Source organism: Sorex fumeus, unplaced genomic scaffold (genome assembly GCF_029834395.1).
Source record: "Sorex fumeus unplaced genomic scaffold, SorFum_2.1 ptg000047l, whole genome shotgun sequence".
Lineage (NCBI taxonomy): Eukaryota > Metazoa > Chordata > Mammalia > Eulipotyphla > Soricidae > Sorex > Sorex fumeus.
Window position 1 is genome coordinate 45,143,976 of NW_026606104.1, and position 13,477 is coordinate 45,157,452.

Consider the following 13,477-nt stretch of genomic DNA (forward strand, 5'->3'; position numbering starts at 1 on the left):
CTGGTGGAGCCCAGTGCCCTCAACAGGACATGGTGCCTACAAATAAGCCTGAGGCTTGTGAGTGCTGCTGAGAGCCTCTGGGTATGCGTCAGGGATGCCTGGCACAGATAGGTGTGCCCAGTAATAGTTTTCTTCCAGACCTCAGTCTTTCCTTGAGGAAAGCTGACTTCATTAGCTCTTATCAATCAAGGTACCAGTATCCAGCAGTGGCTGCTGGCAGTCATAAGGTGGAGGCTCTGAGGAGACCACAGAGCAAGAGTCACGAAGCCTCAGGGCTTCTGGTATGCTCAAGCTCATTCTTAGGAGGCAATACCTCTTGGTCTTCTTTGATTCTTCTGGGGCCAACGAACCCCCTTTTTTTTAAGCTATCTGAGAAGGATATTATTTACTCACTGGGCTAGAGCTATCCCAACTCCATTGAGATGACTCAGTCTGAAAATTATAAAAAAATGTTTCCGGCGGCTGAGAGTACAGTAGGGAAGGCACTTGCCTTGAATGCAGCTGACCCAGGTTTGATCCCAGGCACCACATATGGTCCCCCAAACCCTACCAGAAGTGATCCCTGAGTACAGAGCCAGGAGTAAGCCCTGAGCACTGCCGGGTGTGACTCAAAAATCAAAAACCAAACCAAACCAAAACAGTTTGTATTTGTAAAGCGTAGAGGATGTGATGTATTTTGAGTCAGACTGTTTTGTTTTCTATTGACAACAGGCTAAGTCCAAATTTCCTAGCTGGAATTACAAACGTTCACAATTTACTTTTTCACTGGGTCAGCTGATTTCAGTATAAATTCAATCAGAGAATGTCAATTAGGATTAGGTTCAGAGAAACCCCAGATACCGTGGATTGAAATAAAATAGAAGATTCTTAGGCAAAACAAGCTGCAAAGGGACTGGAGAGATGGTGCAGTGGGTAGGGTGCTTGCTTTGCATGGGAAGCACTGGATATGTCCCCTAATGAAAAACAAAACACAACACAACAACAACAAAAAGAGTAAGAGGACTTCTCTGGGCCTCCTGGTTGGGAAGGTTGCTGTGGTTTCTTGGGCGGGGTGGGGAGGCCCCCGCACTCTGCAGCAGTGCTGATAGATCACTCCCAATAGTGCTCTGAGGACCATGTGGTGCAGGGGATCAAACCTGGGGTTTCCCCTCATGCAAAGAACGGGTTCCAGCCCTTGGAGCTGTTGGCAGCTCCGCTGTTAGTTTCTGTTAGGTTGGTTCTAGGAAGTTCAGACTTTTATTTTACATACCCCGGGGGAAGCCTTGGCCAGCAGCACAATTCTCAGAGCTGGAAGTGATGGTGAGGAGCGGAGCTGTGAGTGGCAGCTGAGACCAGGTCTGTGGGTCCGGCTCCCCACCACTTCGCCTCCGGAGTCAGCACATGGTGAGAATCTGCTTGGAAGACACGAAGGGCTTCATGCATGCTTCCAAGGCCTGCGCAAAGTCCTGCAGGGGCACCTCGGAGCAGGCGGGTGCTGAGAGCTGGCCTTGGCGGATGAGCTCACACAGCGTGAGGATCAGCTCCTTGAACTCGTCTGTGGGAGGATGGCAGAAGTCACTTGGGGCAGCAGCTGAGCAAGGAAAGCCCCCAGAGAGGGCGGCAGTGGAGACGGAAGGAGAGGAAGGCCAGAAGGGTCTGGGGAGTAGCCCCAAGAGCTGACCAGCAGGCAGGGAGGTGGCAAGATGGCTTAGGCCCACAGAACTAGGGTGTAACTTGAGTCCTGAACAGGGGAAGCCAGAGCGGTACGGGGCAGAAGGCGGGTGCGCCTGGTGTGTTGGCTGACATGGCACTGGTGAGCCATACTAGGGAAGAGGAACATTCCCTGAGTTCCCAAGATACCCCCAAAGACCATCATCAGTAGCCTCTTCGATCTGTCCCCAGTAAGACCCCACAGTGCACAGGAAGAGCAGTGAGCACCTGGCGTGTGTGTGTGTGTGTGGGGGGGGGGGGGGCAGTCTTCTCTCAGACACGAGTTCATGCTACAGTCCACTCACACCACAGCCCCACGCAGGCCAGTGGCTCCTCAGCTGCCTCTGAGAGCCTGAGGGGCTAGAGAGAGAGCACAGGGGTAGAGCGTTTGCCTTACATGCAGCTGACTGGGTTCCATCCCGGGCGCCCTATATGGTCCCTTGAGCACTGACAGGAGTGATGTCTAAGCACAGAGCAGGCGTAAACCCTGAGCACTCTGGGTGTGGCCCAACAAGCACCGGTCTCACTTCCCACCTCAACACACAGAAACAGACAAACAGACACACACACACCACACACCCAGTCTCAAAAAGAGAGCAGAGAGATAGCACAGTGGGTAGGGTGCTTGCCTTGCGTGTGGCTGATCCATTTTGCTCCCGGGCACCACATATGGCTCCAAGCCCTACCAGGAGTGATCCCTGAGCACACACCCAGGAGTAACCCCTGAGCACTGCCGGGTATGGCTCCAAAACCAAAACTAAATCCCCCCAAAAAACAACAAAAACAAAAATAGAGCCTGAATTCTCACAAAGACTAAAGAGGGGCTTTGTGATCTGGTCCTCATCTATTCGTCTCCTTCCCTACTTCCCAGGATGGGTTTTGCACTTGTGTTTTTTTTTTTTTGCCCCCTCCTTCACCCTACCCCCCACTTATGCATCGATTTTCTTTGCTTCACTTAGATAACTGCAGGCCATTTGTCATTCTCAGGTTGAGGGTCACTCAGGGGAACCTGTCCTCCAGAAGCAATAGATGGGGGGCTTTGGGCAAGCTACTGAGCCACTCCGAACCTCAGTTTCCTCCTCTGTCAGAGAGGGAGAAGCAGAGTTTCAACTATTTTAACACAAGTGGAGGCTGAGCTCCAGGGAGCATGCAGATCCTGCATAAGGCACTACTGTGCGGATGACAGAGGTGGGGTTGGCACTGGGGGTGGCCTAGCCTTGGTGGTCCACTTTGCTTGGCTGAGCCCTGTGGCAGTGCCCCCCACCATTAGCCTCTCAGGATGCGGGCAGCACATTTGTTCAGGGTGGTGTGCCCAAGCCCAGTTTGACCCATGACACTGCTGACTGCAGCTGGGACCAGGGGCGCGTTTCAGAGGGTGGCACCGTCCCCTGCACGACCCCTGGCAACCAGGCCATCACCAGCTCACCTGGACTGTGGTTCTTCTTCCACTGGGACAACCAAAAGCCCCGAAGTCGGACATCCTTAAAAATGAGCAGGCTCTGTGGGCACAGGGAGGACAGGCTGGTGGGCAAGGACTTCAGATGCCACCCCCGGTGCTCAAGGCTGAGGGGCAGAACTTACCACGGAGGCGATGACGGGCTGCTTGGCCATCCCTCCGTAGGTCACCATGGTTCCTCCGGGCCTGCAGAGCCAAAGAGGGTGGAGTGAGCGGGATGCCACATGCTCCTGTGCCTACTCTGAGAATCTCCGGGAGAGCTTCCGAAATCCGGATTCCTGGGCCCAACCCCAGAGGCAAAGGTCTGTATTAATGAGAACAAACAAGCCCCCTCCAGTGACCTGGGATGCCCAGCTGGAGCGTGTCCTGGACGTTACCCACTCATCAACCGGAGTCAGGCTGGGTGAAGTGTGATGGGGGTGTGTGCTTGGCAGGCAAAGCTTGGACGCAAGTTCAGGTAGGCTCTTCCCACTTCAAGACATGATGGGCTGGAGCAACAGTACAGCAGGTAGGGCACTAGCCTCACGTGCAGCCAACCAGGGTTTGATCCTCGGCATCCCATATAGTCCCCTCTGAGCACTGCTAGGAGAGATTCCTGAGTGCAGAGCCAGGACTAACCCCTGAGCACTGCTACGTAGGGCCCTCAAACCCAAACCAACAAACAACAACAACAAAAAGACAGGCAGTCTGGGGCACTGCCCTGAAGCTGGGACTTTATGAGCTGGAAGGACTTAGCAACTCTGCCCCCCTCTCAACTCACAGGCTCTCTAAGTGTCTATCTGCCAAGGACAAGCCAAGGCACACGACAATACAAGGGAGACTAAACCACACAATGCCAGAAGTGCTTATAACTCTTTGTCTCTGAAGCAGGTAGGTAGCTAAATTTTTAATTTGTAATTTATTTTGGGGGGGGAGAGGTGAATTTGGGTTACACCCAGGAGTGCTCAGGGCTTATTCCTGGCTCTGTGCTTAGAGATAACTCCTGGTGATGCTCAGGGGGGTGGGGGTGGGGGAGAACCACATGCAGTGTGAGGGATTGAAGCAGGGCTGGCAGCCTACCTCCTGTACTGTCTCTATGCCTCCTGGTGGGGTTAGTCTTAATAACCCTCAACTGCTACCTGTTCCAGCAAGTAGCTCCTGGGCACTCAAGCCAGGGCAAGGAAGTGGGAGAGACAAGTCTGACCCCAATTTCTGTGAATTCTGAGGAGGCCTCTTCAGGTAGTCTCCATGGCAGCCGCTAATCCCCTGACACTTGGTACGCCTGCCTCCCCCCACGCCCACCCCCATGCATTTGGTCTAATCAGCTGAGCTCACATCACCTTTACCGGAGGTTCATTATGCACCAGGTCTGAGCATTTTACATGTAAAAATCTTCGCTGGATGCCAAAAGCAGCATTCTCAGTAATCTCTCCCTCTCTCTCTGGCAGTGCTGGGGACCAAACCCAGGGTTTCACACATGCAAGGCAAGGGACAGAGGGCTCCACAAATCGGAGTGCATGCCTGCATGTGGGAGGCCCCAGATTCACACCCTGGCACCACGCGGTCCTGAGCACTGCCAGGAGTGACCTCTGAGCAAGCTCCATTCCTAGTCCACTGCCCCATTCTGTCAATGAGACCACTGAAAGCCTCACTTGTAGAGGGGCCCTGTGTTCCCATGTCCCTTAGACTGACCTGAGACAGAAAGGGATTTCAGCCTTATGCCTCTGCACTTTGCGGGTGAAGTGCCTGGGGCCTGCCCCCTTTCCATGGGGTGCCTCACAGCGACTAAGAAGCAAAGCAGAGGGGTTGTGAACTCCGTCTTCCACAGCCCAGCGCCTACACTTATAACCAGCGTCTGCTCCTGGCTCCAGGAGTGGCATCGCAGGGCAGCTGCCCAGGAGGTGCCTGAAGAGGCATGCTCGGAATTCAGAGAAACTGGGCTCAAAGTTGGCTCTCCCACTTGCGAGCCCTCGGAGGGGGTGACTATCCTCTCAGGTCCTTTTATAAACGGGGACTGAGCACCCTGCTCCTAGGTGTCTGGAGGTGCCTGCTTCCTGCACCCTGCAGAGTGGCACGGTGGATGCTTGGAACTAGCTCTCTGCCACATATCCCCCACCCCCAACCCCTAGGCTCAGAGTTCCAGAGACTTCCCAGCCATTTCTGAGCCTGGTAGCTAGTATGTGCTGGCACAAATGTGATGAGTGCTCCTGAGGGCATTCCTGCTGCCCCTGGGAAGAGGCCTTGGGGGGTCTTTCAGCTGGAGCAGCTTCCGTGAAAGGGAAGCGCCATGGAGGAGGTGTGTAGTCATCACTGTCAATAAGGCTGTCCCCGGGCTGGGCGGTGACAGGTGACTTCTGTGCTTCATACATTTTTTTTTATATGTTTTCAAAATGTTTTCTAACAGCATGACATTAACTTTAAAATTAGGATCTATTTTTTGTTCCTTTGTTCTGCGGCCACACCTTGTGGTGCCCAGGACTTACTCTGCACTCAGGGGCCACTCCCAGTGGGCTTGGGGAGCCACAAGGGGAGCCAGGGATCCAACCCTGGTTGGTTGGTTGCGTGCAAGAGCCCTACCCACTCTACTATTGCTTCAGCCCTAGAAATCTAATTTAAAAAGCTAATAAAAGATGTGGAAACTGGAAAGGAGTGACTTTGGGGGATTATTAATCTAGATTATGAATCCTCAATCCTTCCCCTAATGCAGAGCTCAGCAGCGTGATCTCTGGAGACCCCGGGCTGACTGGCTGGGCCTCTCAGCACCTCTAAAGGAGGAGGCTGAGAAAGGAAGTGCCTGGAGAGCTGCGGCCTGGCCTTCACCCTCATCCTGTACTCCAAGAACTGTTGATGAGGTCTTGGCTTGCACTGGTCACTGGGCCTGGGTCACTGGTTGCCTCCTAGCTAAAGGCCTGGACCAGCCAGGGGCCAGACCTATTGACCTGCGAGGCCAGGAACTTACGCCAGATGCCGCAGCAGCTCTGTGGAGCTTTTCCCGCCAACACAGTTGAGAGCAAGCCGGGGCGGAGGTACATCCTGGAAAAGAAAAGACCTGCTGTGAGGGTGCTGGCACTTGATACGGAAGGTTGAAAGCTACTCCAAACATTTCTTCCGGGGGGTGGGGGGAGCTGGAGCGATAGTACAGCGGGTAGGGCGTCTGCCTTGCACACAGCCAACCCGGGTTTGATTCCCAGCGTCCCATATGGTCCCGTGAGCACCGCCAGGAGTAATTCCTGAGTGCAGAGCCAGGAGTAACCCCTGAGCATTGCCAGGTGTGACCCAAAAAGCAAACAAACAAACAAAATAAAGCCCCAGAAAATACAAAAAGATAATCGGGGCTGGAGCAATAATAGCACAGCGGTAGGGTGTCTGCCTTGCATGCAGCTGACCCGGATTTGATTCCCAGCATATGGTCCCCCGAGCACCGCCAGGAGCAATTAGCAATTACTTTTTTTTTTGCCGGGGGGGGGGGGGGGGGTTGGGTGGGGAGGGGGAGGGGGTCACACCCGGCGATGCTCAGGGGCTACTCCTGGCTTTGCACTCAGGAATCACTCCTGGCGGTGCTCAGGGGACCATATGGATGCTGGGAATTGAACCCGGGCCGCCCGGTGCAAGGCAAACACCCTACCCACTGTGCTATTGTTCCAGCCTCCCCAGGAGCAATTCCTGAGTGCAAAGCCAGGAGTAGCCCTTGAGCATCACTGGGTGTGCCCCAAAAAGAAAAAAAACAACAACAAAAAACATCAACAAAAACATTTCTTCCAGTCCCAAGTGCTGCCTTAGTGAAGGACAGCGGGGACATTCATGCCACTGATGCCTCTTCCACAGCCTAGAGGTATTTTTCCCCCCCAATTAAAGAACTGTGATTTGCAAAGTTATTGATAGTTGAGTTTTAGGCATACTTGAACACCAATCAACACTACCAGTGTCAACCTCCCATCCACCAGTGTTCCCATATTTCCTTCCTACTCCCAACCCTCGCCCCACTCCTGCCTGCCAACTTGACAGGCTCTTTGGAAGTTCCAGTGGTCGCAGCTGAGATCTCATGTTTTCAGTGTTATTAAGTCTGTTTGCTAGTAGCTAGACAGTTACACCCACCAACTGCTGTGTAACCCCATCAATGGCCATCCAGAGACTATAAAACCAAGCTCCCGGAAGAGAACAAGGCAGAGTCTCCTGCCCCCGTGCCTGGCTGTCCTCACCAGGGCCCCTTGGAGGAGGGCGGGTTGAGTTTCCCTCTCCATCCCGAGCAGAGCCCCGACAGCTGAAGACCTCCGTGACCCAGCCAAAGCCATGCTGAGACCACTCTCCACACGCTTGGATGAGGAACCGGCAGAGGAACCCAGGTGTGCGGGACCTGGGGCTGAGATCTCCAAGTCTGCTTGGTTCGGGACTGGGACTCCTCCACCCAGCTCCTCCACCTTCCAGTAGCTAGACAGTTACACCCACCAACTGCCGTGTAACCCCATCAATGGCCATCCAGAAACTACAAAACCAAAATCCTGGAAGCGCGTGGCCGCATTTGCGGCCGCGACCCCTTATTCTCTAGTTCTCACTCTCAGAGAACCCAGCAGGCTACTGAGAGTATCATACCCGCCTATATGCCTGACTAGGAACACCTGTAAAGGTGATTAGAGGCTGCCCCCAAAGCTTCCATCCGTCTCAGAGAGCCCAGCAAGCTTCCAAGTATATTCTGCCCGTATGGCTGAGCCTAACAAGCTACCCGTGGCGTACTTGATGTCAAAAACAGTAACAATGAATGGTTCTCTTTCCCCTGACCCTGAAGGAGCCCCCAATATGTCATCGGGCTACACCTGCACGTGACAGGGACGAATGGAGATGTTACTGGGCCCGCGCGAGAAAATTGAAGAACAACGGGGTGATAGCAATAGTGATAAGTCTATTTGGATAAATGGCTATAGCATTCACCTGTATTACCAGTATAACTGAAATCCTGATGCCTGATTTTGGCCAATTTAATTCTGCTGTCTGAGATTTGGTTCAATCCTCCCCTTCTCTGGCAAGCACAGAGAAAAGGCCTCTCTGTTCCTTTCTGTGGGCTTTTGAAAAAGGCACTGACAACTTGATCTCAACCCACAGTGCCGACCAACTGCTGCTTCAGTGTTCTCAGAGGTGCCTGAGTTCGCCAGTGAGCATGTGTGTACTTGCATGTGTGTATGTGTGCATGGGTGCAGGAACATGTGTGAACGTGTGCTACATGCATGCATGTGTACATGTGCGTATGTGCGTGTGTGGTCTCTTAGAGAATGACATGAGTGTCATGCGTTTTCCAGGGTGTGGATGTTCTGCAAGGTTAAGAGGTTTTGAGATAGATCAGCAAGCCTTGGAGTGTGCCCTGACTTTCCTGTTTGTGTAACTAACCACATGGCTCTGTCAAGTCTTTTATTCTTTCCAGGTCTTGGTATTCTCATCTGTAAAATGGATAGCCCTTACACCTGACCTGAGGATCAAAGACTGATGTAATCCACAATGAATCTTCAAACCTGCAAGTCACATAGGCTTTCTCCTACCCTTGGTCTCTCCTGCGCCCCTCGCAGCTTCTGGGCAAGAGGGGGTCAGCCCTCATCCTTCATCACAGCCTGAGGGAGGGGCTAAGAGGAATGGTGAGGTGGGTCGTCAGCTTTCCCAGTTCAAACCAGCTTTTCTCAGAGTGATGAGCAAGAAAGGGTGGTGGCATGGCCCTCAACCGGGTACCTTAAAGAAGCTTTTCATCTCAGGTCCTCTGAGTTCCTCTTCTGTGAAAACATGCTCAGCCCCCAGGTTCTTCAGTCTCTGGGTCAGCTTCTGGAGGTCGGGTCTGGAAACCAAACAGAGCCAAGGTCCTTGTTCATAACACAGGGGCGTTTTCTCCATCAATGCTCCTGGAGACCCTGTGTGGAGCTATTAGGCCTGAGGGAAGCTGGGGCCTGGGGTGAGCCCGGCCTTGGGCAGGACCAGCAGCCTCTCTAGGGATCATCTGTGCCCAGGGAGAAATCACTTTACTACTGTAGGGACCAACTCTCCCCCGTCCCCCGCAACTTTTCTAGAAGTTGTGCAGAGCATTGTGCAGACACATGCCAGCCCTGGAGTGGCTATGGGCTTGCTGGCCAGGGCAGAGAGAACGCTTCCTGTCAGCGAGGACAGTTCTCCTTGAGACTGGCCTTCCATGATCGATGTGGCCACGGTGGACAGTGATGCTTACTGGAACGATGTGAGGGAAAGAGGTCTAGTCAGGAGAATCAGTCTGTTCCTGACCTGCTGCATGTCTCTCTGAAACTACAGCTTCCCCATCCAGGAGAGAGATGAGAGGCCCACCCCACCTTCTTCACGTAGTATGGTCGTGCCCGTCAGCCATCACTCAAATGCAAGGGGCAAGGTCCTTGTGTCAGACCTTAGAATGCTCCCAAATACGACAACCGACAACCGTGGTAATGAAAACATGAGGCTATCACGTGTCTCTTAGCTGTTCAAAAAGGCTGTCTTTAACTCTTGTGTTTCCAAGTCTCGCTCATCCTAAAACGGACCTGGACTCTTTCCCGGGCTGCCTGACTTCCTGAGGATTATGCAAGGGCGCCACCTAGTGGAGATGTGGGCACCGGCAGGCCTGCGAGCCAGGGCTCCAGTCTGGGTCTGGGGTAAGGCCCTCCATCCATCCCGCGCACCTGTCTCGGACCACATTGATGGTCCTCAAGCCCAGGGCTGCGGCGATCTGGATGACCGCTTGCCCCACTCCACTGTTGGATGCATTCTGGATGACGGAATCTCCTGTGAGGCAGAAAGAGACCCACGTGAAGCTGTTGCAATCTCTAATAGGAACTCAGGGGGCTGGATAGAGTACAGCGGGTAAGGCACTTGTCATGCATGTGGCTGACCTGGGACCCCTAGGATTCCCTGAGCCCTGCCAGGAGTGACCCCTGAGCACAGAGCCAGCAGCATCTACTGAGTACCACTGGGTGTGGCCCAACACTCCTCCCCTCCTCATCTCAACTCTCCCCTCCTCCCAAAGATAGCTCCTAGGCTAGAAACTTGCAAGGGATATCCTGCAAGGGATGGTGTTTGCAGGATATATAGGGAGCCAGGACCTGGCTCTGACCTTCTCAAGACCTTGGAGTGTAGTTCACTCTTATTCCAAATGCCTGCAAGACCCACAGGGCCTGCCGGGATTTCCAACTTGGGAGTCCCCAATGGACATAATTTGCACCACTTTGTGTGAATGATCGATGTCACCTGTTATCCCCACAGATTTCAAATCTCCAAGCTCTGTTGAGGTTATGCCCTCGGCAGTATTTCACATGCCCCCACCCGCCTCCTTCTGAAATCCTGTGGCTCCATCAGAGCGCAGCTGAGGACAGCTTTCTCCCTTCCATACTGTCCACCTCTGGCACTGCATAAGGTCCCCCCGAGCTCCACCAAGGGTCACCCCTGAGCACAGGGCTAGGAGTAAGGCCTGAACATCACAGGGTGTGCCTCCTCCCCAGCCCCGATCACCTCCTTTCAAAAAGAAGAGCTAAGATCGTGCATCCATCTAGCCCAGGTGACACCCACCTGGGGCACCCTGGGCACCTGAGGAGTCAACGCCCCAATGTGCCCTCTCGGACAGCTGCAGCTCAGCCCAGAGGAGACCTGAAGGTGACCAAAGTATCAGTCACATCAGGACCTGAGTGAAGGTCCTTTGTCTCACCTATGGGTCTTCCCCACCACAGGTTCATCTCATTGCTTTGCCACGATTTTGAGAATACGCTTGAGTGTCCCGAACAGGGGCCGGTCACCAAAAGGCCTGGTTCTCCCTATTCCTGGCCTCAGTCCACACGGGGATATTGGAGCTGCGTTGGGGGTTTCTATACTCCTGTGAGCTCAGAGAGGCACAGCGGGGAACGAGAATCGGGTAAGTGGCCGATTCTGGTAGAGGCTAATTTAGTTCTCAACATGGGGGTGGGGGGGGCACACTTAGTGGTCTGTGGCGGGCGTGTAGTGCCAAGGATCAAACCCAGCCCCACACACAAGGAAGGCATGTGGCTCTACCACCTGACCTACCTTCCCAGCCCCAGAAGACAACTGAGAGGTAGATAGTCCTGCCCTCACCAGCAGGCCTGTGGCCTGACAACCTCCACTGCCTTTTCCTCAGCCCCAACTCTTGCTTCCAGGGGTCGGCCCCCAAGAGATCTGTCTGTCCCCAGTCAGTCTTGCTCTCAGCTCTGCACTCAGTGGAGCTGCAAACTGAACCCCAGGCTGCACTGTCATGCTACTCAATGCCAGGGGATTAGAGAGTCCAGTTCACAGGGCAGTGAAAAGACTGAAGCTGTGCTTTTTTTTTCCCCCAGGGGGTGGGAAGTCTACACCCCATGTGGTGCTAGGAGGCTGCTCCCAGCAGTGTTCAGGGTACCATGTGGTACCAGAATTGAACCTGACACTCCAGCATGTAAAGCCCACGCTTTGGGCCATCTCCCTGTACCAGGGTGTCACCAGTTAACCAATGCGGTGACTTCACAATTCGGTTTTGGAGATGGATTGCATCCTATGGGTCTGATGCTTGTGAGGGCACTTCCAGAGACCAGGAAATGCTACAGATCGCTGAGCAGAGGAATTACCAACACTAAATTCAGCATCTTACCTGACTTTGAATTCCCAGAGCTTAGCACAGATCAATGTTTTGTTGAAGGAGAGGCATCGCCACCCCTCTCCCCCAAGATCCTCGGTGAGTGACTATCAAGAGTGTAGTCCACGGGAGGTTCCGCATGTTGTCTAGGTCAAAGGTCTCCCTGGGGCAGGGGACAGTGGACACTCACTGTCTACTGCCTTGGTTAGAGCTTGCCAGTCTGTAGACCAGCATGTAGGACCACTGGGGCGAAAGGATGAAGGTCGCTGGTCTAGAAACCAAGCCCATTTCCTTCTGCTATAAGCAGCACTCCCCGCTCCCCATTTACCCCCAGTCCCCCTTAGGGACCTGGCCTCAGGGCCTGGGTCTGGGCCACGTACAAAGGAGATCCTGGCCTGCCCACCCCTCCGCTGGACCCTGACCCTACCTGGCCGCAGCTGCTCGAAGTCCTTCAGCATCCGGTAGGCTGTGCAGGGGTTGACGCCCAGCGTGGCAGCACTCTGAAGAGGGATGTCACTCGGGACTCTGATCAGTGCTTCCTCCCTGAACACAGCCTCGGTCCGCCAGGTGCCTGGGCAGGGGGAGCGCAGGCTGCTGAGGATCTCTCTCTGCAGGGAACGGGCACCCGGGCACCTGACTTCAGCAGTACTCAGAGAAAACTGTTCTTTTGTTTTTTGAGGGGCTGTTGGGCCACATACGACGTATTCACAAGCTTTTCCTGGCTCTGTGCTCAGGAGCACTCGAGGATGGAACTAGGGTTGGCAGGATGTGAGACAACTGCCGTCACCCTTGTATATCTCTTTGCCCTCTGCCTCATCCCCTACCCACTTCTTAAATTTTTTCTTGGTTTTGGGGCCATGCTTGGCCGTGCTCAGGACTTACTCCCGGCTCTGCACTGAGAGATAACTCCCGGTGGGTCGCAGGGAACATGTGCTCTGGAGTCTACAGGGTTCTGCTGGGGGGGGGGGGGGGGGGACAGGGGACTGCTGAAGCTATGGGCGGCAGAAGAGGGAAAGCAACGTGGGTCTAGGGGCCTGGAATGGGGACCAGGAGGTGGGGCACTCTTCATTAAAGGGTGCGTTTCTGCTAGGGTAGGCTGTGGCTGGGAAAACGAGAGGCAGAAAAATGGAAGAATCCCTTTAGAATCCAGAAGATGACCTGGCATTCTCTGGGCTGGTTTTCCAATTTCACTGCTTCCATCACAGCCATCGCCCCCATTCATATTGGCCAACGTGTGCTCCACTCTGTTCAGATGCTCAGTGTGCATGAAGCCAAGGGCATTTTCCAATACCCTGAATGGCACAGCCACAGAGACCCAGGCTCGGGCAGGGTAACCCTCTGCTGCGAGAGCCTGGCTACAGGAGGGGCAGTGCATGAGAGGCCCAAGTCCTCTCAGAGTGGAGGGCCGGTTGGGGTCAAAGGTAAACCCAGGCATCACACAAACAAAGCATGAGCTCTCCCTCCGAGCTTTCTCCCTGGTGGTGCCTTGCTGGTATTTTTTGTTTGTTTTTAAAGTAGAAACACTGAGATTTTGGAGTTGGGGGATGGGGGGGGGGGGAAGAGAGAGAGAGAGAAAGAGAGAGAGAGAGAGACCTGCTTAACAAAACCCAACTCTGCCACTCAGTGGTGTGACTTAGAATTATCACTTCACCTTGAGTGTCAGTTTTCCTGATCTACGAAATGCAGAAAATAACACTCACGTCAGGGTGTGAAGACAATCTCTGACATTCGTACAGACTCCCGGCATCACAGGCATGCAG

At 53.9% G+C, this 13,477-nt stretch overlaps 1 protein-coding gene across 3 annotated transcripts in view; it reads right to left on the reverse strand.

Moving 5' to 3' along the window:
* Nucleotides 1-647: 647 nt before the first annotated feature.
* Nucleotides 648-13,477, reverse strand: part of MECR (mitochondrial trans-2-enoyl-CoA reductase) — a 33,030-nt gene continuing 20,200 nt past the window's right edge. Inside the window, exons 5-11 of one of the 3 annotated variants that reach the window (XM_056123516.1) lie at nt 12,145-12,288; nt 9,784-9,886; nt 8,837-8,939; nt 6,084-6,157; nt 3,271-3,331; nt 3,116-3,188; nt 648-1,534 (exon numbers count right to left, since the gene is read on the reverse strand). In XM_056123516.1, coding sequence (XP_055979491.1) covers nt 1,374-1,534; nt 3,116-3,188; nt 3,271-3,331; nt 6,084-6,157; nt 8,837-8,939; nt 9,784-9,886; nt 12,145-12,288 — 719 coding nt within the window. In that variant the 3' untranslated portion in view covers nt 648-1,373. The remainder of the gene's footprint in view (nt 1,535-3,115; nt 3,189-3,270; nt 3,332-6,083; nt 6,158-8,836; nt 8,940-9,783; nt 9,887-12,144; nt 12,289-13,477) is intronic. The other 2 variants (XM_056123513.1, XM_056123514.1) reach the window with 2 other exon arrangements.